The 22634-nt window shown below is 33.6% G+C and overlaps 4 protein-coding genes across 5 annotated transcripts; 3 read left to right on the forward strand and 1 right to left on the reverse strand.

The window, feature by feature from the left end:
- Positions 1-78: 78 nt before the first annotated feature.
- Positions 79-3586, reverse strand: LOC120089735 (G patch domain-containing protein 11). The gene is made up of 4 exons (XM_039047109.1): positions 3357-3586; positions 2680-3213; positions 922-987; positions 79-834 (listed from the first exon to the last, which is right to left on the reverse strand). Exons 1-4 carry the CDS (start codon positions 3507-3509, stop codon positions 775-777), a joined length of 813 nt encoding a protein of 270 aa, XP_038903037.1. The 5' UTR covers positions 3510-3586; the 3' UTR covers positions 79-774.
- A 2635-nt stretch (positions 3587-6221) lies between these two features.
- On the forward strand, positions 6222-11856 carry LOC120091692 (protein STRUBBELIG-RECEPTOR FAMILY 2). Its single transcript, XM_039049801.1, has 17 exons — positions 6222-6424; positions 6683-6813; positions 7105-7237; positions 7343-7414; positions 7496-7561; positions 7628-7699; positions 7776-7847; positions 8109-8180; positions 8269-8334; positions 8436-8501; positions 8590-8915; positions 9538-9812; positions 9892-10157; positions 10393-10540; positions 10675-10814; positions 10904-11060; positions 11507-11856. The coding sequence occupies exons 2-17, from the start codon at positions 6720-6722 to the stop codon at positions 11696-11698; spliced, it is 2217 nt and encodes a 738-aa protein (XP_038905729.1). The 5' UTR covers positions 6222-6424; positions 6683-6719; the 3' UTR covers positions 11699-11856.
- Positions 11857-13380: 1524 nt separating this feature from the next.
- LOC120089801 (protein STRUBBELIG-RECEPTOR FAMILY 2-like) lies at positions 13381-19050 on the forward strand. 2 transcript variants are annotated; one of them, XM_039047199.1, is made up of 16 exons: positions 13381-13419; positions 13691-13858; positions 14295-14427; positions 14508-14579; positions 14654-14719; positions 14938-15009; positions 15352-15423; positions 15509-15574; positions 15655-15720; positions 15826-16139; positions 16832-17085; positions 17198-17463; positions 17676-17799; positions 18156-18292; positions 18386-18542; positions 18662-19050. In XM_039047199.1, the coding sequence occupies exons 2-16, from the start codon at positions 13765-13767 to the stop codon at positions 18845-18847; spliced, it is 2079 nt and encodes a 692-aa protein (XP_038903127.1). In that variant the 5' UTR covers positions 13381-13419; positions 13691-13764; the 3' UTR covers positions 18848-19050. The 2 variants fall into 2 exon arrangements, with proteins under 2 accessions (XP_038903127.1, XP_038903126.1); XM_039047198.1 differs by having other exon boundaries at positions 13382-13419; positions 17676-17823.
- Positions 19051-19824: 774 nt separating this feature from the next.
- LOC120091682 lies at positions 19825-22334 on the forward strand. Its single transcript, XM_039049794.1, has 2 exons — positions 19825-20209; positions 21364-22334. The coding sequence occupies exons 1-2, from the start codon at positions 20048-20050 to the stop codon at positions 21925-21927; spliced, it is 726 nt and encodes a 241-aa protein (XP_038905722.1). The 5' UTR covers positions 19825-20047; the 3' UTR covers positions 21928-22334.
- Positions 22335-22634: the final 300 nt, after the last annotated feature.

The following is a 22634-nucleotide window of genomic DNA, read 5'->3' on the forward strand; positions in this document are numbered from 1 at the left end:
TTGACAAGTCGAACATTTGGAAATAGTACATCTTTGTATCTGCTTATTGTCCTCGTTAAAAACACAATACAAACTAACTTAAAAAAAGATAAAATTGGTACAAAATTTCCATATCATTCTTCTTAAAACAAACTCAAGTAGTACAATGCATAAAGCATCACATTTCTATGATAAAGGCAGGGAGGATTGTTAAATTCAAAATATGGCAAGAAGATTAACAAGCCACTAAATTTAAATAAATGAAGATGTTCTCTGGAAGAGTATTCAACATATACGTCACAGCATTTTAACCGTCAAATTTGTGCAAGCCGCTGCCAGGTAGGAATTCAACATTACCGTTCAAATTCTCTCGTATTTTGCACTCAAAAGGACACAGTATGAGGGATCTTGGCCCAAGTATGATTGTATAAAGCCGACTCGCTGTTGTGAACTCCTACTTCTATGCCTCAATCTGAACAAACTTGTTCTATATCTGGTTGTCCATTGACAAGGATAAATCATTCCAAAAGTGAACAATTGCTATTCCGATTTCTGAACAGCATCTTCAGATTGGATTTCTTTCTGAGAGACTATATCGTTTGTGTTGAGAACATTGACAAAAAAGGCATACTAAAGCACATGACGCAACCCTAGATATGAAAGGGAGACTCGTTCAACAACAGAGGACCTTAGGAAATTTTGCGCTGTGTCCTTTATTTTATGGTGGTTCTTCCATTGGACCGACTTCCAAAAAATCCATCTCCGGCAAAGCGTATGGAGCAAAAGGAAGTTAGTTCAGTGATCATCTTCACTTATTCCAGGGCAGTTAGATAGGAGGGAATCCACTGAGTCGTACTGGCATCAGCAGCCGAATGATATTAGGGTAAGTAAAGTGCCTCAAACTTGAACAATTCTCTTTAAAGATTGGTGTAATACACTCACCTGGTATCCGCAGAAAAGGCAATATCGATGTTCTTCTCTCAATTTCATCAAAATATTCTCCAAATCCTGCATCCATCACAAAACTATTTTATTCCAATTCCCAAGCAAACTCATTCGAGTAAAATAGTGCGAGAATAATGTGTAACGGCCTAACAGGCAGGCCATTAGGTCTAGAAAAAGAGCCTCATCATAAAAGATATTGAATACACATAAATGATAAAACTTAAAGGGGTGTCGCCAACTACATAAATCGGTGTTAAATAACTCAACTCCACTGAATTCGATAGTGTTCACGATTGAAGTTTACACACTTATCGAGAAACTCCATCTTCACAACTCTACACCCTAAACATAGACTTCCTAACTCCAACATATGAACTCCAAGCTTCATAACCCAATTTGACACCCCAAACACCCCCTTAAAGTTTTATGGTATCATGCTTATTTAAACAACATGTCATTTGTTATATAGGTTGTATATTTTGAGTTCTAAAGTTACTAAGGTGTAGAAGTGGAAAACATGTGAAGGTCAAGGAACCCGTGTTAGGGGAAATAAGTAACGTGTGTGGGCCTCTTTGGTATTAGGCTATTTAGATGGCCAAGTCTGTGGAGGGCTGTTTAGCAAATTAGTTGTGAGAGGACGGTTCTTTTTTTTTGGGCAATTACTTGGTCATTCATTCTATGTGGAGAAGAGTGGTGGGAGGCTCTCAAGTCTCCCAGCCGTAAAAATTGTTACAAATCATCAGATAACTATTTGATTTTTGAAAATTGTGGCTATTTTTTTACAACTATTTACCATTGTTTTCATCCTTTCGAACTATATATTTTTATTATTAACCAAATTCCGAAAATAAAACCAAGTTTTTAACAACTTGTTTTCTCAGTTTTCAAAATTTGACTTTGTTTATGAAAATAGTCCCAAAATGTAGATAACAAAACAAATAAGGTGGAAGTAGTGTTTATAACTTATAAGTTAAATTTTCAAAAATAAAAAATAAAAAATTAAATGCCAAAAACCAAATAGTTATCAAATGGGACCTAAATAAGATTGGTTCATTCCTACTAAGATTTTCATCCTATAGAAATAATTTTTCTTGCTTGATGTTTCTTTATGAGCATCCACCACGGACGGTCTAGAAATAAGATCCAAGAAATGAAAATCACGAAAGGCATTCAATTGATTGGAGCATTTGGCAATGAAGTACCCTGTAAACCTATTTAAAAAAATATACCATGGTTTGATAGGCCTGCCTTCCCCAAGACACTGCAGCTTAATTCATGCTAAATGTGCAACTCTCCACAGGCTACTAAATTTGTCTTCTCGTACTTTAGATAGGGTAATATTTTTTAGAGTTTACAGGATATGAGGGAATACAATGACATCCAAAAACAAGCCAACAAAAAAGAAGCCCCATTAAAGAAAGGGACTCCAACCAAGAACAATAAGACCTAACAAGACCTAACGTATACTTACAGAAGAATTTTGCCACCAAGGCCTAGAGAGAAACATAGAGCTTGACAGAGAGACCAAACATCCCTCTCTATACCTCATATCAATGTCAAACTATGCAAGCCAACGGTCCATTATAGGGTAATATGATGTTAACTAACTCTAGCTTCAGAATGCTAATCAATTTCAAACTATGAAAGATCAATTATCCTCACTTTTAGGCCTACAAATATCATAGAAAATAGAGAAGCTTTATTTGAAACTACAGGTGGGTGGAGAATGGTAAAATTTGCCGAATAGAACTGTACCTCTTCTGTTATAATCTCTTCCTCTTCTTCTTCTTGTTCTCCTTCCTCCTCATTGTCCTTCTCTGGCTCCACAACTTCCTTATTCTCCAACTGATCAAGTGCTGCCTTCGCCCTGTTGTAATTGATCACAATTCTTCGACTTCGCCATTGCAACTTCTGTCGAGACCCAAATTCCTCCATCAAGGCCTCCTGATGGCTCCTCTTTTTCTCAGCTCTAATCTCTTCTTGCTTCACCTTCTCCTTAATCGGATCTTGCCTGCCAATTCCAGCTCGTGACCGTCGAATCTCAAGCCCCACAGGCTCTGCCAGTCCGGATCCCTCCTTGCCTAAAGCTGCGCCAGGAGTGTACCCCATTTGCTTCAACAATTTAAATCCAATGTTCGATTGTGGAATCGGAGCCTCTATTCTGGCCAATGTCTGTTCATCCTCTTCGAGTTGCTTCCGTTCTCTATCCCATTTGCGCTGTTCTTGCCAATTGAAGGTTTTGAGCTTCTTATTCGATGATTGAACAGCAGGGGTTTTAGTAGCAGGAACCTGTAATCAAGTTTCCCTTTAAGCCCTAGGAAAAATTAAAATAAATAGAGTATCTAACCCTAGAATTTAGATTAAATGAGGCAGAAATCCGTTCGACAACTCAATAATTAGCAGAAGAACTAAGCAAAGCCATCGATGGTTACCTTTTTGGACATGGATTTCGAAGAGCTCGTATCTTCTGGAGGAAGCAACTTAGAGAGATCGCCCATGTAGTCTTCTTCTTCATCATCAGGTTCATTGGTTTGCCTGAAAGTTGATTCCGCCATAGCTTGGGAGTTTTGGAAGCTCGGACACATACGCTGCAACAATTTTCGGCTTCCCTAAATTGAGGCCAATATGCACAAGGCGCTGTGCCGCTGTCTACCCTCCAGGCGAGATTCCTTTTAATTAAATCTTTCAAATTAACAATTTAGTCCTCAACGTTGGTTTCTAAAAATTTTAAAAATTTTGTCTTTAATTTTAATTTCGTGACAGTAATAATTTAATTTTTATAATTTTAAATTTGTAACAATTTTAATTTTCATGGTACAAATTAGTGTAAATATTTAATAAATTTTCTTACCTAAATAAATCGATAAGCTAATTGATATGGGATGTTCATGGATTGGGTTAGGTTGAAAGACCCGACTCAATTGTTTGGATTGCCCAAATAATCTTTATTAAAAAATAAACCCAATCCAACCTAAATATTTTATGGTTAATCGGGTCATTTATTTAAAATTTTGTTATAAAAAGAAGCAAAACATAAATATGTAAAAATCTAATTTAATTATTTTCATATATTAAATTAAGATTAACTACTCAACTCCAATTTATATAGGGCAAGTTTTCTTTCTAAAATGCAAATAAACTATTTTTAAGAGTTGTTGAAAAATAAATTATTAAAAAAAATATTGAAATTAAATAAAATTAAAATCAATATATGTATAAATAATTATGTTATAAGTAACAAAAAATATATTTTAAAATTAATAATAAACTCAGGTTGGTTCGAGTTATATTAGATAAACCCATGAACCAATCTAATCCATAAAATTTTCATTTATTTGAACCAACCCAATCCAAATGAGTTGATAACCCAACCTAAATCACATGGGTTGGGTTGGTCGGTTTTTTCAGGTCATCGGGTTTTTTGAACACCCCTACTCAATATTCTTATTAAATACAAAATCTACATCATAAAATAATAAAAATTGACATCAATTTTTTATGAATTCTTTTTACATTAAGGATTAAATTGTTACAAATTTGAATTTTTTTATGAATTCTTTTTACATTAAAGATTAAATTGTTACAAATTTGAAAGTAGAAAAACTAAACTATTAATATTAAATTCAGAGACTAAGTTGTTACAGATTGAAAGTACATAAACTAAATCATTACAAACTAAAGTCTAAGGACTAAATTGTTACTTTCACAAAAAGGTCAAGGACCAAAAATATTTTTAACCTAAATTTATTTAACTATATTATATAAAATACTCATTTATCTAGAAAAATCTCACTGTTGTTTCAAAGATTGTAATATTACCTATGAATCTATGATAAAAATAAATCATTTGTGCCACTAACTTAAAAGCTAACTTTCATGGATCAAATTTACAGACTAAAAATAATATATTAACATGATTAATAAATATTTCAATGGGATGGATTGTTTATAATGTCTTTGCAGAAAATTAACACAAGAAACTAAAAGTTAAGGGTAAGAATTTAGGGTTAGTTGATTTTTTTTCCATCTATTTTTTTTAAAAAAAATATCTTAAACTTGTAGATATCAATTTCGACCATAAACTTACATAAGTTTTGAAATTTTGGCCCTCCTTTCAATTTAAGTTAATTCATAAATACCTTAATTTCGATGAAATAAAGTTTTCGCACAAAATGAAAATTTACTAAGAGATAAATTAATTATTGAATCACATTTCCAAAACTCATAAAATTCAATAAAAAAAATTAGTTCTATTGTTGTTTTTATCTGAAAAAAAAGATTATTAACTCCATATCACATATGTTGAGGTTACCTCAGCTAAAGTCAATCCTAAGGTACCATTAGGGTATGTATAGGAGCCAACGCATCCTTAAGAGAAATGTCAAAACCTTTAGTATTGGGTCATCAGATCAAAGCTTGATCCCTATCACCAAATGGAAAATATTTGAGTTGTTCTTAGTCACGTATAGTTTGCTCCATCGAGGAGTACACCAACATCGTGGGTATGACATATATCCCAAGTGGATGTTAAACAAAAGACTCTATAAATAGTCTTTAACTACCACCTTAAGGGGTAAGTAATATTTCTGATGTTTAGCCGAACTAAATATTTTTTGTACAAACTTATGTGTCAGAGTGTGTTCGACTCGACACCACAATGGTGTGAGTTGTCTTGCAGATTTGCCTAGACACACTTGTCCAAGACCGCTAATAGAAAACTTTCAGGAAAAATATATACTTGGTCCTCTAGGTTTTAGATTTAGTTTCCATTTTGCCTCTAAGTTTCAAAATGTTATACTTTTAATTATTAACTTTTGAAGTTAATTTTAATTTAGTCCAAAATTTGAAGTGTGTATTTAGTGAAAAACAAGGGTTAAAAGTATAAATCTTGAAATTTAGGGACTAAATTGAAATAAAACTCAAAATTTAATGATTAAAAATGTAATATTTTGAATCACAGGAACTAAATTGAAATAAACTTAAAATCTAAAAACTAAAAGTGTAACATTTTGAAATGTAAGGACTAGATAAAAACTAGACTTAAAACCTAAGAATGAAAAATGTATTTTTCTCAAATTTTTTTTAATGATATTTAAAGTGGAAGCTCGTAGATAGTTAAAATTGTAACATTTTTTAAAGTTTAAGGTTAAAATTGTAACATTTACTTAAATTAGAGTGAGAATCGATGAAATTTGTAATTTAAAGTTTGTGATAAATTTTGGATGATTATTTATTATTATCACTATCTAGATCATGTACCTCAACTTTCCACTATTACGCATCCTTACAGCATTTTCCAACGGCCTAACCGTTACAGCCGACGTGGACGCCAACTCATCAAATTCCCTCAATTGCAAAAACTTCGTCGTCTTCATCGCCGCAGTATTGTACGTTTTTTTGCAGGCGATTTTTTCACTCTCTACTCTTGTTCGGACAAATTCCTTTTCTCTCTGCAAGAACCAGTCGGGAACGCCTTTGTTTCGCTCTCTCTTTCTCGAAGGTACAATTTCCAAACCCTAACTTTCTCTGAAGAACTTTTCCGGTGCCGCCATTTTTCCTTCTGGAAGTACTTCCGGTTGCAGACAAAGAGTAACAAGAAACAACTCTTTCTTCGGCGTTTACTACTTCACTATAATGTCTTAATCTTAATCTTTTTATAGTTTTCTATTCTTACTTGGAATTTCGTACTGGTATTTCTCCTCTGGTTTAATTTTTTTGATTTCTTGCTTGTGTTCGATTCTTTGATCCATGGAAACAGAGAGATATCAAACTACACAGTGATTGTTTTTGGAGAAATGCTCCAACAGTGTCTGCTTACGCATTTTAGTGTTGTCATCTATTCGACGATTCTGACTTCACTGGCTTGGGCGTTCACTAATCCGCCGGATGGTAACTATTTCTAATACATCTTTATTGCCTGAATGCAGGCTGTTAATTTGAGTTTCTTGGCTTTGAGTTAGGAACAAGATTGGAAGTGTACGCTGGTTTTTCTGGTTATAGTTTCTTGAAATTTCTGATGGCTTCCTGATCATAAACTATCTTGTGGCGGATTATATGAAAATTGTAGTCGGTTAACTAAAATGTAGTTTATGAGACATCGCCTTGCTTGCGAATCATATCACGAAGCTTTCTAGTTATTTTGTTACCCGTTATTGATGAATCATACTGTGTACTGTACAGTTATAGCTCTTCAGGATCTGTATAGTGCTATGAACTATCCACTAGAGCTTAAAGGATGGAGAAAAGAAGGTGGAGATCCTTGTGAGGAATCATGGACTGGAGTGTCTTGCTCCGGTTCGTCTGTAATATACCTGTAATGACATAATGTTGCCTTGAACTTTATATCATTAGCATATTCTTGACATCATGTTTCCTTCTTTGATCGAAGTGCTTCTATGAATATTGTCGGGTTCTGCAGTAAACTCCATGGACTAAATCTCACTGGAAATCTCGGAGGGCAGCTCAACAACCTAATCGATTTGAAGCAACTGTACGTTAATTTTTGGTTAAAAGAAGAATTTCCAGTGCTGCTAATTACTCTGTGATTACGTCTGTTCAATTCTCTCTTTAGGGATGTTAGCTCTAATAGACTTACGGGTGAAATTCCACACAACTTGCCTCCTAATGCGACTCATATGTAAGTTGTGTGTGTTGTTTTTTCATTCATAGTTTGTTATGTTCTTAAAATTCTTATATGTTGCAGAAATATGGCATTCAACCATTTAAGCCAAAATATTCCACATACTTTATCTTACATGGGAAATCTCCGACATCTGTAAGTTGATATTTGACTATCATTGGGTTAATGTTTAATGGTCCTTCATTCTTTATCCATATTCTTTTGCATGCAGAAATCTGAGCCATAATACTCTATCTGGTGTGATTGGAAATGTTTTCACTGGTTTACAGAATTTGAGAGAGATGTAAGCTTCCTTCTTTTCACTACTAACGCGATTTCTGCCTTTAAATTGAACTGATATGAACAGACAATTCTATCAAGTGAACTGCTCATTTGCATCTTGCTGCATGTCGTTCTAATTTGCCTCAACAAAATTCCATCGACTTTTTTACAAGTCGAGTCTTGTATTCAGATTAATTCATAATACTTTGGGGGTATTTAAAATTTTACATACAATCCTGTTTCGGTCAAGAGATTCAACCAATGATATATTCCTCATTCGCAGGGATTTATCATATAATGACTTCGCTGGAGATTTGCCAAGTTCATTTGGTTCCCTGACAAACATCACTAGACTGTGAGTTTCTTGCATTTGATTATTTCTTCTTCTTTCGTAATACACCAATTTGAACAAATATTTATCACATTAATGCTATCTAGACTAGGTTCTTGCAGAAAAACAAATTCACTGGATCAGTTGCCTACTTGTCTCGTCTTCCATTAATTGACTTGTATGTTATCCATGGCTTCCTCTTCTCCGTCCTGTGTAGAATCTATGACTTATTTCATCAAGCTATTTTTTTATTCACTCATGCATCCCTTCTTCTTTCAGGAACATCCAAGACAATTGTTTTAGTGGCATCATTCCGGAAAATTTTAGAAATATTCCAAATTTGTGGTAAACTTTTCAAATTTCGTCTGATTTCTTTTGCCTAAACTGACCTTGAATTTTACTCAAAAGAAAATTTCACTTGGCCTCTGTTTAGGATTGGGGGCAATAGGTTTCGTCCAGAAGTCAATTCTCCACCTTGGGACTTTCCCCTGGAAAAAGCACCGATGGAGCAGAACATCAGTGGTCCTCCAACAACCAAGTCGAACGCCATCCAGAATTATCCCTCTCGGGGTGTAGTGAGGCATGAGAAGAAAAGGCTTGGTCCGGGTGGAATTGTTCTCCTGGTAGGCGGGTTAACATTAGTAGTTACCTTTGCAGCTCTCTTTTTCGTATTTGGCATGAAGAAAGTTCATGAAAAGAAAATAAATTTGAAGATTGGCAATATGTTACCCCGTTCTCTTCCTCTGGGCAAAGCTGAAGGTGAATCCTTCTCCTTATAAGGTTCTTGCAGATTTTTGCTCTTTCATTGCCAAATGTCTTCACTTTGTGGTATTGGTGATGTTTAACTATAAATAGATCGAAGCTTATTAGCTAATCCTTATAACTAATTGAATGTTTAAAGAAAACCCTACTATACTGGTAGATATCTGACATAGATTAGCCCCATAGGTCTTTGTTCTTTCCTAATATCTCGACAGATATATTTCTGATTTCAACATACTACTTTGGTGTCTTTCGAGGTCTCAGAGTTAATATGTCGCAGTGGAAATGGGAATGTTGATACTTGAAAAACGTAATAGTTCAATCATACAAAAAACATTGTTTTTTTTTTTTTTAATTCGTCTAAGATTTGAAACGGAATATTTGTACTTTGGGTACCCATTTTTTTAGTATGATGAAAATGCAAAAGCTCTCATAGTAACATGGGGACTCGTTTCCCTTTGTGAGTTTGGCTCCAAACTTTTGATACGTGCCGAGGTAGTTACAAATATTGAAATTCATTTTCTCAGTCTCTGACTGCTTGTTCTGTCAATGTCAAGCACGCCTCTGCCTCTGGACTAGGATTTTTTCCCAGATCTTAAGCAATTCTTTTCTGTGGTAGATGGTTTGTCTACTGCAACAGAAGAGAGCTCACAAAGCTTTCCCCTGAGTTCTCTACTCATGGGTGGTCCAAGGCCTATACCTTTATTAAATCACACGAGAACCGAGAAAGTTTCTGGAAAAAAAGGTTTTTCAAAGAGATGCAGGCTCCCAGTGAGAACAAAAATTTACACTCTGGCAGAGTTTCAATCCACTACAAACAACTTTAGTCAAGAGAATCTTCTGGGAGAGGGATCTCTTGGTGCTGTTTATAGAGCTGAATTTCCTGATGGCCAAGTAAATATAATAATTCCAATACGAGCAAAGTTTGACCTGACCTCCACAAACTTTTTTCTGACTTTTAATCTCTAACCAGGTTTTGGCTGTGAAAAATATCAACATGGCAGAGCTCTCATTTACAGAAGAAGAGCAATTTCTGGATGTGGTATGGACGGCTTCCCGTTTGAGGCACCCAAACATTGTTACACTGCTTGGATATTGTGTAGAGCATGGACAACATATGCTCGGATATGAATATGTTCGAAATCTGTCTCTTGATGACGCTTTACACTGTGAAGCATACATGTCTCTCTCATGGACTGTCCGTCTCCAGATTGCTCTTGGAGTTGCTAGGGCTTTAGAGTAAGTAAATTATTTGATCATCAAGTTCATATTGTCTGACCTTGGACTAATTAGAAGTCCCCCAAACTTAAGAGAGCCAAAGATTTTTAGTTCATCTGCGATTTTATGTTATTCTCTGTGATGTATAAAAACTTGTGGTTCATACCTTAAAACCAGTTTCTCTTACCTTGAGACAATGTTTTCATTAATAGTTGTATTCTTGAGGCTTTTAACTGTTTTCCTTTCGGGTTTTCAGTTATCTGCATACAAGTTTTTTCCCTCCATTTGCTCACTGCAATCTGAAGGCTGCCAACGTCTTACTGGATGAAGAACTGATACCTCGTATTTGTGATTGTGGGCTGTCTGTTTTGAGGCCACTTGTGACCAATAGAGTTAAAACGAAGGTATAATACTGATGAGAATATGTTTTTTGGATTAGAGACCTTGTTTATAAACTGGACAGGGATGCGGTAAATATCCACTTCTACAATTTTAAACTTCTCATTGTTTGCTTATGGTATTTTTCTCATGAAAACAGGCTTCTGAGATTGTCAGTGGCGATAGAGGCTACCTTGCACCTGAACATGGTCAGCCAGGATTTGATAATACCAGAAGTGACGTGTATTCTTTTGGAGTGTTGCTTTTGGAGCTCGTCACAGGGAGAAAACCATTTGACAAGTATAATTCATCCAAACTTCTCTTTGTTTTCTCTTCCTATTCATATTCTTGTTGCAGTCTCAGTATATAATTTTGTTCTTCTTACTCAGTTCGAAACCAAGGAAAGAGAAATCGCTGGTTAAATGGGCTTCATCTCGACTTCATGACAACGAGAGTTTAGAACAGATGGTTGATCCAGGCATCAAAGGAACATTTTCCTCCAAGGCTCTCTCACGCTTTGTCGATATTATCTCCCTTTGTGTGCAGGTAATTAGCAGTGAAGCACAGGCCATCTAATGAATTTTTAATGTGCCTTAGTTTATGTCTAATATATGTCTACCATAGTTTAACATTTACATAGTAAGGTGGCTGTATTATTTGAGGGTTTTGGTAGACTTATTTTAAGTAGCTTCAAGCATTCGGTGGTATAAATGTTGAATTGACATAATTAAGGATAGATGAGACAAAATTGAAAGTTAAGAGTTTTATTTGAATTTTTTGGGAGGCTTAAATAGGCATAACCTAAAAGTTTAAAAGCCTATTGATATTGTTTAGTTTAAAGACTTAATAGACACCATTCTAAGAATTTAAAGGTCAGTTTCTTATTAAATTTAAAAATATAAACCTGATAGATTAAAAGTATACATAGTTTCTGATGTATATATCAATTTCTTCTAATAATTCTCTTGTGTATTTCAACTATGGATGATCAGCCTGTGAAGGAATTCCGACCACCAATGTCTGAAATAGTGGAACATCTAACAAATCTTCAAAGAAAGATGGAAATGGTGAAACGTGCTACAGCAGATGGAACTGAAGTGGATCATTTTGAGAAATCTTTTCGTTCTACCAACACTGGCTTCGTAAGTTCACCAGCATACAGCTATGCTTCCACCTCATTTTAGAAGGTTAGTCGATTTTTCATCGACTAATATTCTTCCTGTGTATAGACTCTCTAGTAAGAATCTTCTCTGTCGTCTCATGTACAGACAGTTTTGACTTCATGGTTAAAGAGTAAATCAATTTTGTATTCTTTGGAGAAATTGTATATTCACTCGAGCAAAGTTTTGGCGTCTTATAATACTTTTTTCTTATTATTTTGTGACGATTGAAATCATAAAAGCAAAAAGCGCAAAGTGAAAAAAAAGACGTTTATTCTTGGGATATGGGATTTAACTATCAACTTTAATATAGTAATTTAGTGTTTTATAATTAAGTCATGCTAAAATTAGGATATAAATGAGATATATGTCCCAAAAATTCATAAGGAAAAGTGAAAGGTTTTAAAGATTTAAAATTTTAAAAATCACATATTTTAAAACTTAAAATGAAAAAGTGTGTCCGTTCCAACGTGTTTTTGTTCCCATAAAACGTTGTCGAGTTTTTTTTATTTTTAAAAAATAAATAAGATTATTCCAACTTTATATTTCTTCAAACACGATTGATTGTGTTATGGATTATGAATTATTTGTTTGAAAATTGATTATTTTTCAAACAATTTTTACATTCGTAAACAATTTTCAAGATGTCTAAATTAACATATCTCAAGTATATGCGATTAAGTGAAGCATGAAAAATTGTTTGAATGATAAAATTTTTATAAACCTGTTTGTTTTTTTAGTTTGGTGAAAAAAAATTCTTGGATAAATGAAATCAAGAGAGAACTCCAAAGAGATATTTTATAAACTTGTTTGATGATGAGATTTTTATAGCAAAAAGGAAAATTATTTCAAATGATAAAACTGTTGAAAATATTTATAAAATATAACAAAATTTTAGAACTATTAATGATAGACGCTAATAGACACAATAGACTTCTATCAGTGTCCGTATCTATCATTGATAATTTTTATATTTTGTTATATTTTGTAAATATTTTGGTTCATTTTTCTATATTTAAAAACAACCCTAACAAAAAAAGTAGAAACCATATAGGAACAAACAAAATGATAATTTAACATAAAATAAATAATTATTTATTATTTATAATCATTAAATTCCATGGAGTTTGTGGGTTGCACTATGGTAGTTTGTGGGTTGCACAATGGTAGTTTGTGGGTAATTCATGTACTATGGTAGTTTTTGTGACAACTTTTGAGATTTGAAGTACATTGTGAGCTAAATTTGCTTATTGATGTATGTGTTCTTGAATATTCATTTTTCAAGAACACATACATAAGTTTCTATCACTGATAGATGCTGATAGAAGTATTTTTTTTTTTTTTGCTATTTTTATAAATAGTTTGACATTTTTTTTTTCTATCAGTAAAAATTTTGCAAATTTATGTTTTTTTTTCCCTAGATCTCAACAATATCACAACTCCATACCTTACAGAAAAAAAAGTATAATTGTATATATATAGAAAAATAAATTAACTTATTTACAAATATAAGTGGTTTCAACCACTTAACAGATATATAAGAAAATAAGTTAACTTATTTACAAATAAATTTTTGTTAGTGGAGGGAAAAATGGGTGCATGAGTAATACACGTGGTCTCAACGACTTAACGGATTTAACTTACGTGGACGCCAGCTCATCAGTTGTTCTGTACTCAAAGAACTTCGTCTTCTCCATTGCCACTCTCAGTTTAAACTCCGCTCTGCTCTGCTTTCTGGGACCAAAGTAAGAATTCTCGATTTTCTTTGTTTTCTTCTTCAATTTCTTTTGACCTTTTCACGTTCTTTATAGTTTCTTTTGACCTTTGTTTAAATTTCTTCAATTTAAATTAAAAAAGAAAATCTAAGAAAAGCATTTCCCCTAAAAAAGATAACTCAATCAATCACGTTCTTTACAATAACTCAATCAATCACGTTCTTTACAGCTTATTTCCATTAGGGTTTACTATGAATTGTCTCTTTGTTTTCTGAATTCTGGTCATTTTGTTTTGTTTTAGTGATTAAAGCAAAAAAAAAAAAAAAAAAAAAAAAAAAAGAACGTCCAAACTGGTGATTAGTGATCTCTCAAGAAATGGCCCATCTCCGTCCCTTACTGTATTTCAGTGTCCTTGTCTTCTTCGCAATTATGACTTCAGTCGTTCAGTGCTTTACTGACCCGCTCGATGGTAACCCTAATCATCATCTTCTCGTTTTTGTATTCTTGATTGAACTTTTCTCTGTTAGTTTCTTGGAGAATTAAATTAGGAATTACGAAGGGGGAAAGAGGGATTGAAATAAAGAAATGATCTGACTATGTGGGTTGACTATTTAGGGCATGTTTTGGGATTGATCCTGAAACGATCAAAATCACTTTTAAACGTGTAAAATTAAACATTGAATTGGTTTTGAGTGATGAAAGGTATGTTTCGAGGTGATTTTAAACATAATAAAAGTGATTTTAAACATTTCAGAATCATTCCTAAACATGTACTTAATTTGTCAATTCTGAATTATATCTGGCTTTCTAATGTCCTGTACTGGAAACTTAATTTGTCAATTCTCAATTATATCTGGCTTTCCAATGTCCTGTACTGGACTTAACTTCTACTTTGTGCTGTACAGTTATAGCTCTTCTCAATCTATATAGTACCCTAAACTACCCACCTGAGCTTATAGGATGGAGAACAGATGGTGGGGATCCTTGTGATGGAACGTGGACTGGGGTGTTTTGTGTTGGTTCATCTGTAATAAACCTGTAATCTACTTAACTCAACCCTCATTGTTACTTTGACTTTGTCGTCGCACTGGCAACTTAGAGGTTTTCTTTTTATGCAGTAAGCTTAATAGACTAAACCTTTCTGGGAATCTTGGAGACCAGCTTTATCTTCTCCATAATTTGAAGCAACTGTAAGAATGTAACCACTTTCTTCGATAATGGCTCAAAAGAAAAAATAATTTTTTTGATGGTTTTTTTCCGTCAGGGATGCTAGTTCCAATACAATTCTGGGTGAAATTCCTTCTGGCTTACCTCCAAATGTCACATATATGTAAGTTACATGTCTTGCTTTAGTCACATGCCTGTTTTCTTAGAGATTATGTCGGTTTCTTTAATTATATGTAGTAATATGGCATTCTACTATTTGAGGCAGAATCTTTCATACTTGATCTAACTTGAAAAATCTTCCACATCTGCGAGCAACTCCTAGACCTGTAACTGCCTGTCCTAATGTTTATTTCATCTGAACCCAAATTCTTATATGTGCAGGAACCTAAGCCATAATGTCCTATCTGGCCCCCTTGGGAATGCTTTTTCTGGCTTACAAAATCTTGTGGAGATGTATGTTTTTTTTCACTATTCATCTTATTTCTTCTGAAATGGAAGTGTGGTTAATTTTCCATTACCAAGAAAGAGGATACAGACTGGATATATTTTCTCATAGTGAGTGAAGTCAATGGAATGACCTCCATAATTGGCATCTTGAACTAACATGTTGATGGTGGTGGATATATCTCTTTCTTCTTTTTTATCAGACCTTAATCTTTATTTATTTATTTTTATTTTATTATTTTTTTTATGTAATGAGATTGAAGGTAATAAAGTATAAGTATCTGTTGAATCTTAACCAACAGATACCTTTTGGTCAGGCTGGTTTAACCGTTGACTGTTCTTATTGTACAGGGATCTGTCATACAACGATTTCACTGGAGATTTATCAAGTTCATTTGCTTCTCTGACTAATCTCAATAGACTGTGGGTTTTTTCAAACCGATTATTTCTTCTTTTTGATACATCACTTAATACAAATTATTAATTTCATTAATATCTAGCGTATTAGGTTCTTGCAGAAAAACAAATTCACAGGATCAGTTTCCTGCTTATCTGACCTTCCATTAACTGATTTGTATGTTTTTCAATTACCTTTCTACTGAATTTCAACTTTTGTCACTATGTAATCTTTTAACTCGCATTACACTTTACTAGGAATATCCAAGACAATTACTTTAGTGGCACTATTCCAGAGCATTTTAAGACAATTCCAAATTTATGGTGAGGTTTTTGATCTCTTACCAGTTGGGGACTTTCTTTCACCTAAACTAGGCATTAATTATCTCTAAGATTCTTCTCTTATGTTGCCTCTCAATCCCTTATTAGGATTGGGGGAAATAGGTTCGATGTAAGTAACTCTCCACCCTGGGATTTTTCTGTGGAAACAACACCTTTGACAGAAAACAATAGTAGCCCTCCATTAACAGAACCAATTATTATTAAGAAATGTCCCTATAAGAAAAAGGTTGGGAAAGGGGAGGAAAGATTGGGTCCTGGTGGAATAGCTATGGTGGCCAGTGGAGGTGGTTTTGCAATAATCTTTGCAGCTCTCTTTATTGCAATCTGCAAGACACAAATATGTGCAAAGCAAAGGAGCATGAAGCATGTCGACGTGTCTCTTCCAGTCAGCAAAGCTGAAGGTGAATGATCTTCTCATATTGTATTTGCTAATTGTGCTTGCATTCTTGGGATGAATAAATAGACACTAACTGCCACGTTCTTGAATGTAACTTTGGGATGTATATGGTGAAGCATAATTACACTAAACAAGTTACATAAATATCTTAAAATGAAGGATCATTTAATGAAACCACGGAACATTTGATCACTATGTTTTCTCCTATATTTGTACTACCTTTCCTGTTGGTATTTTCCTGATTCCAACATTTTTTTCTTTTTTAATGTTCTGGAGGGCTCAATATACTGAAGTTTATGGTTTTACCATCATGATTTCTAAAGACATGTGAAGATATTCAACGAACCCAATGATTCAATTATTTCCGCTTCATTATTTTCTTGAGGTTTTTAAATTTTGAGAACAAAGATTTACGTTTCAGTGAAATTTAGTATTAAATGTTTAATTCTCACCATAGGAGTAGGGGAAAAAACTCTCATTGTATATATTTATCTACTTGTTTCCGGTCATTTGGTTAAGTATGAATGTCATTATCTTTACAGATATTATTTAATTTCGGTATCAATCTTTTACTAAGAAATTAAACCAATTTTGGTTTCAAACTTCTGCATGTGCCTTTTGCAATTAATGTCTTCTTTACACGTTTTATGTTTTTCTCTATTTGTGTTGTGATGGATGGTTATTCCACTGCACCAGATGGCAGCCCCCATATATTGCCTCTCAGTTCTCCAGTCACAGATGGCGGTCTGAATCATGCCTGTCCCACTCGTCATGCTAGAACTGAGGGGGTATATAGCAGAAGTTTCTCTAAGAGATCCAGGTTCCCAGAAAAAACAAAAACTTACACTGTGGCAGAGCTTGAATCCGCTACTAACAAGTACAGTGAAGAAAACCTTCTTGGAGAGGGATCTCTTGGGTCTGTCTATAAAGCTGAATTTCCTGATGGCCAAGTATAATGAGCACACTTGAATCAGTATTACTAACTTACTTTTCAAAATGATACTCATATTTGATGCAAGTTACATGAAGGGAAAATCTAAATATATTTATCTTTTGGACTAGATTTTGGCTGTGAAAAGGGTTGATATGGCGGCACTCTCTTTCACAGAAGAACAACAATTTTTGGATGTGGTCTGCACTGTTTCTCGTTTGAGGCACCCCAACATTGTTAGCCTTCTTGGATACAGTGTGGAGAATGGGCAACATTTACTAGCCTATGAGTATGTCAGGAATCTGTCTCTTGACGATGCTCTACACAGTGTAGCACACAACCCTGTATCGTGGAGTGTCCGGATCCAAATTGCTCATGGAGTTGCCAAGGCTTTGGAGTAAGTACATTAATAGTCAGGACTGAGACTTCTGATCTAAAGACTTGCTTGGGGAACGTGGCTTCCTAACCTCTGTTGTTGAAAAATTTTGAATTTTCTTGAGTGCATTTTATATTTATACCACTAACTTTTGATGTGTCTCTTTGTCTAATGAGGCTCCAAAACAGCTTATATTTTCTGGGGTTATAATCGTTGTCTTTCTGCATTTTCAGTTACTTGCATAATGCCTTTTCCCCCCCATTTGCTCACTGCAATTTGAAGGCCGCCAACATCATGCTTGATGAAGAATTCATGCCAAAGATTTGTGACTGTGGTTTGTCTGTTTTAAAGCCTCTTGTAAGCAATAGAGTTAAAATCAAGGCACGCTACATCCTGAATATACTTGGCATTTCTTTTTTTCTTTTTTCTGAAGAGTAATATGCTTAGCATTTGACAAATGATAAACCGCCTTAAATTCTTGAAACGGTAATCTGGGTTACAACCTTTTCATAAACAAAAATTAATGCAAGGGATGTTCAATTTTACCTTTTAACTTTTAGCTGATGAGTTGCTCATAGACCTCTAGAAATGCTGTCTTGGGAACTAATTTGTTATCTATTGATGTGGAGATCTACGTGTTTTAACTGACTTTTAATGAATATGGAAACAGAGAATTATCAGCCATTTTACTAATTAAATACTAATGAAAACAGGCTGCTCAAATTGCTTTTGCCGACACTGGCTACTTCGCACCTGAATATGGGCAATCTGGGATTGATTATACCAAAAATGATGTGTATGCATTCGGAGTGTTGTTTCTGGAGCTTATTACCGGAAAGAAACCGAATGAGTATGCCATATCCTACCTCTTGGTTGTCTCTTCTATCTTTTCTCATCCCTTAGCTAGTTCCAAATTATGAATAGTTTGATTATTGTCACACAGTTTGAGACCAGGGGTCAAGCAATCTCTGTCGAGATGGGCTTCATTTCAGCTTCACGACTGTGGGAGTCTAGATGAGATTATTGATCCTGACATTATAGGAACATTATCCTCCAAGGTTCTCTCTCGCTGTGCTGATATTATCACCCTTTGCATACAGGTAAATAGCAGGTCACTCGTGTGTGAAAAACTCCCTTTTGAAGTGTGTCATTAGTTGAATTGTTTTTGTAACCAACTGCTGACCTTTACATTTGTGTGTGTGATTCAAAACTTGAGCAGCCTGTAATGGAACGTCGGCCGCCTATGTTTGCTATTGTTGGATACCTGGCAAGTATCCAGAGAAGGGTCGAGATGGAAAAACGTGCTGCCGCAGAAGGTAAAGTAGTTGACACTTTCGAGAAATCATTCCATACAACTAACACAGGGTTCATAAGCTCCCCAACATATAGTTGCTCATCCATATGATTTTGGACACCAATCTGACCAGCTTGATTGGTCATTTCCATTATTTTGTTTCTTAGATGACAAGGAAAAGGTTCCAACATCAGCCAGAAATTTTGTTGACTACATTCTCATGTATAGCAGTCTGAGATTAATAGAATCGTTACTCTTTCTGTTGGTGTTTTTTTAATTAATGCAGGCGTTAGCCATGAAACTCACTTGATCAAGAAATTGACTGAATTAAAAGGCAACATAAATGTTTGTGATAGACCCAATATAAATAATCAACAGAAATGTTTGTGATAGACCCAATAACCTATTAGTTTATTAAAAATCATGTTGTGGACCCTATAAATGACACATTTCAGTAAAAACAAAAAAAAAGTGCATATTTTTAGTAATTAGTTTCAAAATTACCTGTTTTTCTAATTTTTTTAATACAAAAAAAAAACTACAGTTATATTGTCCTATAAGCCCTTGGACTCGCGCAAAACAATTAGGTTAAATTATATCAAATATTTTCAAACTTTATACTTTATGTTAAAATTATATTTGAACTTTCAAAAGTTAAAAAAGTAATCTTAAAATTTCAAAACAAGTTCAAAAATACCTTTTAGATGAAAACCGTTAGTAAAAATATCTTTAAAGTATTTAAAGTTTAACAAATATCTTTAAACTAAAAAAAATATCATTACTATTATATGAATACAAACAATTAATATGGCCTTATTTCTTTATTTTTCATCATTTAATGATTTCTATCGAAAATTAACCGTAGTTATATTTTTTAATTTTTTTTTTAGAGTATTTTAGAAACTTAAAAAATTTAGAAAAGAAAGTATAAAGTTAAAGGTCTTGAACAATGATTGAATTATTGGGTAGAGTGAAATGGGAAAACAGAAAGCCCTAGAATGAAGGCCCACCTTGGGATAAGAAGTTTGACCAAGCCAAAAACACCACCAACAACCTCTTGTATTTACAATTAATTTAAAGAGAATAGGAATAGGAGTGGGGAAGCCAAGTGTTTTGTTGTGTTCCATTTTTGTGAGTTCCACTGCCACATCCATATAACAACTTGAGTCATCATCAACACAATTCTTTCTTTCTTTATTATTTCTGCATTGATTCTTGGGGTTCCTATCTATCTATATACATGCTTTTTGTTGTTGTATAGTGTAGTGGTAGAAGAAGAAATAGCATAAAAAGGGAGGCATTATTATTGGAATGGAAAAAAAGATAGTTGATTACATTTTGGTATCATCAGGAGTGGGAGTAATGGTGGGATATCATATATGGTTGTTTTATAGGATTATCACCCATCCTAATAAGACCGTCATCGGTATCAATGCTATCAATCGTCGCTTCTGGGTTCGTGCTATGATGGAGGTTTAACTAACATTTCACAACCCTACTCTTTCTTTCTTTTCCTTTTCAAAAAATTACTCTTTTTTTTTTCTTTCTTTCCTTTTTAGTCCTTTATAAAGCTTTCCAAAACTTATAAAAATGAGGAATGATTAGTTGCACTTTACTCCCATTTATTAACCAATATTATCTTTTAATAAAAATACTATAAATTTGGGTCATATATTGTTCTTTCAAGTTCCAATTTTTTTTTAAAAAAATTTAAAATCAAGGGTTATATTTTAGTTTTTTTAATATTTTTTTTTATAATTTAGGGTTTTTTTTTGTTTAATTACAAATTTATCTATGAAGTTCATATCTATTTAGTGTATGAATGTTGAGAATTACAAATTTGCTTTTCAGATTTTTGAATTAGTCGAGGATTTATTATACATAAGATATAAGATTAAAAGTTTAGGAAATTAATAGATAGTTTGAAAGTTCTTGGTGCATCTGTCCATCTCACTAAAGTGTTTCAATTATAAGCTGTATATGATAAACTTTTTCTTTTTAAATAAAGATATTTTATATATTTTCTTTTTCATTTGTGATTGAAGGGAATGAGTGGAAGAGTATCAATGTATCACTCAAAATTTAAGCTCACTCCTCACTCTTTTCTTTCTTTTTTCTTTTTTCTTTTTCTTTTTTTTTTTGTTTGTGTTTTTGTGTTTTTGTGTAGATTAACCTAAAAATTTGTGGCCAAAACCAACTTTCTCTAAAAAAAAAAAAAACAAAGTTTCCTAACTTTTTGGGCAACTTTGTTTTTTTTTGGTTTTTTCACTATTGCTTTCTCACAATAAGGGGAGACAAGAAGTACTTAGAGGTGAAAAATGTAAGAAGAGTCGGGGCAGAAGAAAAAGAAATATTGAAAAAAATTATAATTTCCTTATTTTGAAAAAAATAATTTATATCTCAACTGATGTATAAAAATTAGGTCAAATTTGTAACAATTTTTTTTATCCCAATATATGAAATTGTTATATATATATATAAAGAAAAATTAGGTGGCAATTTATTTTTGTTGAAAAGATTATTAAAAAGTCATTTTTTTGGTGTATGTAGGAAAAGGAGGAGAGCTATTGTGTTTTTCTTTTTTGACCTTTATATTGCAAAACTAAAATTCGGAATTGGTGATTTAGGATGCATCAAAGAACGGCGTCCTCGCTGTCCAAACGCTAAGGAACAACATAATGGCGTCTACTCTTTTGGCATCGACGGCGATAATGCTCTGTTCTTTAATCGCCGTCTTAATGACAAGCGGCGGCCATGGCGAATCTCCATTAGTAGTACTCGGTGATACAAGTCAGTTCAGTTTCTCAATCAAATTCTTCGCCATTTTGCTTTGCTTTCTCGTGGCGTTTTTGTTCAATGTTCAATCCATTAGGTATTATAGCCATGCCAGCATTCTCATCAATACACCTTTCAAGAAAATTGCAATCGACGATCACCATCAACGCCTCACAGCGGAATACGTGGCAGCGACGGTGAATAGAGGCAGCTATTTCTGGTCCTTGGGATTACGAGCCTTCTACTTCTCATTTCCTCTGTTTTTGTGGATCTTTGGACCTATTCCTATGTTTTCCTCTTCATTTCTGCTTGTTTTTATGCTGTATTTCCTTGATGCTACTTTTGAATTCTGCTGGACGGAGGGGAATTTGGATTACCTTCCTCAAAGAGACGAAGAAGAGGAGATTGGGAAATAGGGTTTTTCTATGTCCGTCGTTATATTACTGTTTATTTGAGATATTTTTAGGTGGCAAATCCTCATAGCGTCCATTTTCAACTACTCTCGACCCGACCGATCAAAAGGAACCGACTTTAGTTTAGGGTCATACTTATACTAGGCTCGTTCAAGTCGGTATTCTACCCGATCGGTCGATTTGAGTCCGCTAAAAATTTAGGGAAAAAAATTTGTCAATGATGTCTTTAGTTGTGAGGTTCTATAATCACGTGAATAGAGCTATCTATTCCTAGCCAAACTTTTTGATTTATAGTTAGTTAGCGATGTCTAAATTAACTTGTATATTTCTAATTTGTCTTCAATATTTTAATAATTTTTATTAGTGCTTACTTTGATTTTAATTTTTTTTTAGAAAATGTAAAAATATAGTGACAGTTGTAATTATATTTTCAAACTTTCAATTATAAAAATCGAGCTCTCAAATTTATACAAGTATTAAAATTGGACTCTTGAACTTACAATGGTTGTAGAAATTTTAATAATTGTATAAGTTTGATAGTTCATATTCTGTTAGTGGGAGTTCAATTTCTACAACTATTGTAAGTTTGAGGGTCAATTCAAATAATTATATAATTTTTTTTTTTTATAGAAATTACAATACTGTATAAGTTTGAGAGTTCAATTTTTATCATTAAAAATTTAAGGGTTATATATGGTAACGGCAACTAA

This window comes from Benincasa hispida, chromosome 11, assembly GCF_009727055.1.
Source record: "Benincasa hispida cultivar B227 chromosome 11, ASM972705v1, whole genome shotgun sequence".
Classification (NCBI taxonomy): Eukaryota; Viridiplantae; Streptophyta; class Magnoliopsida; order Cucurbitales; family Cucurbitaceae; genus Benincasa; species Benincasa hispida.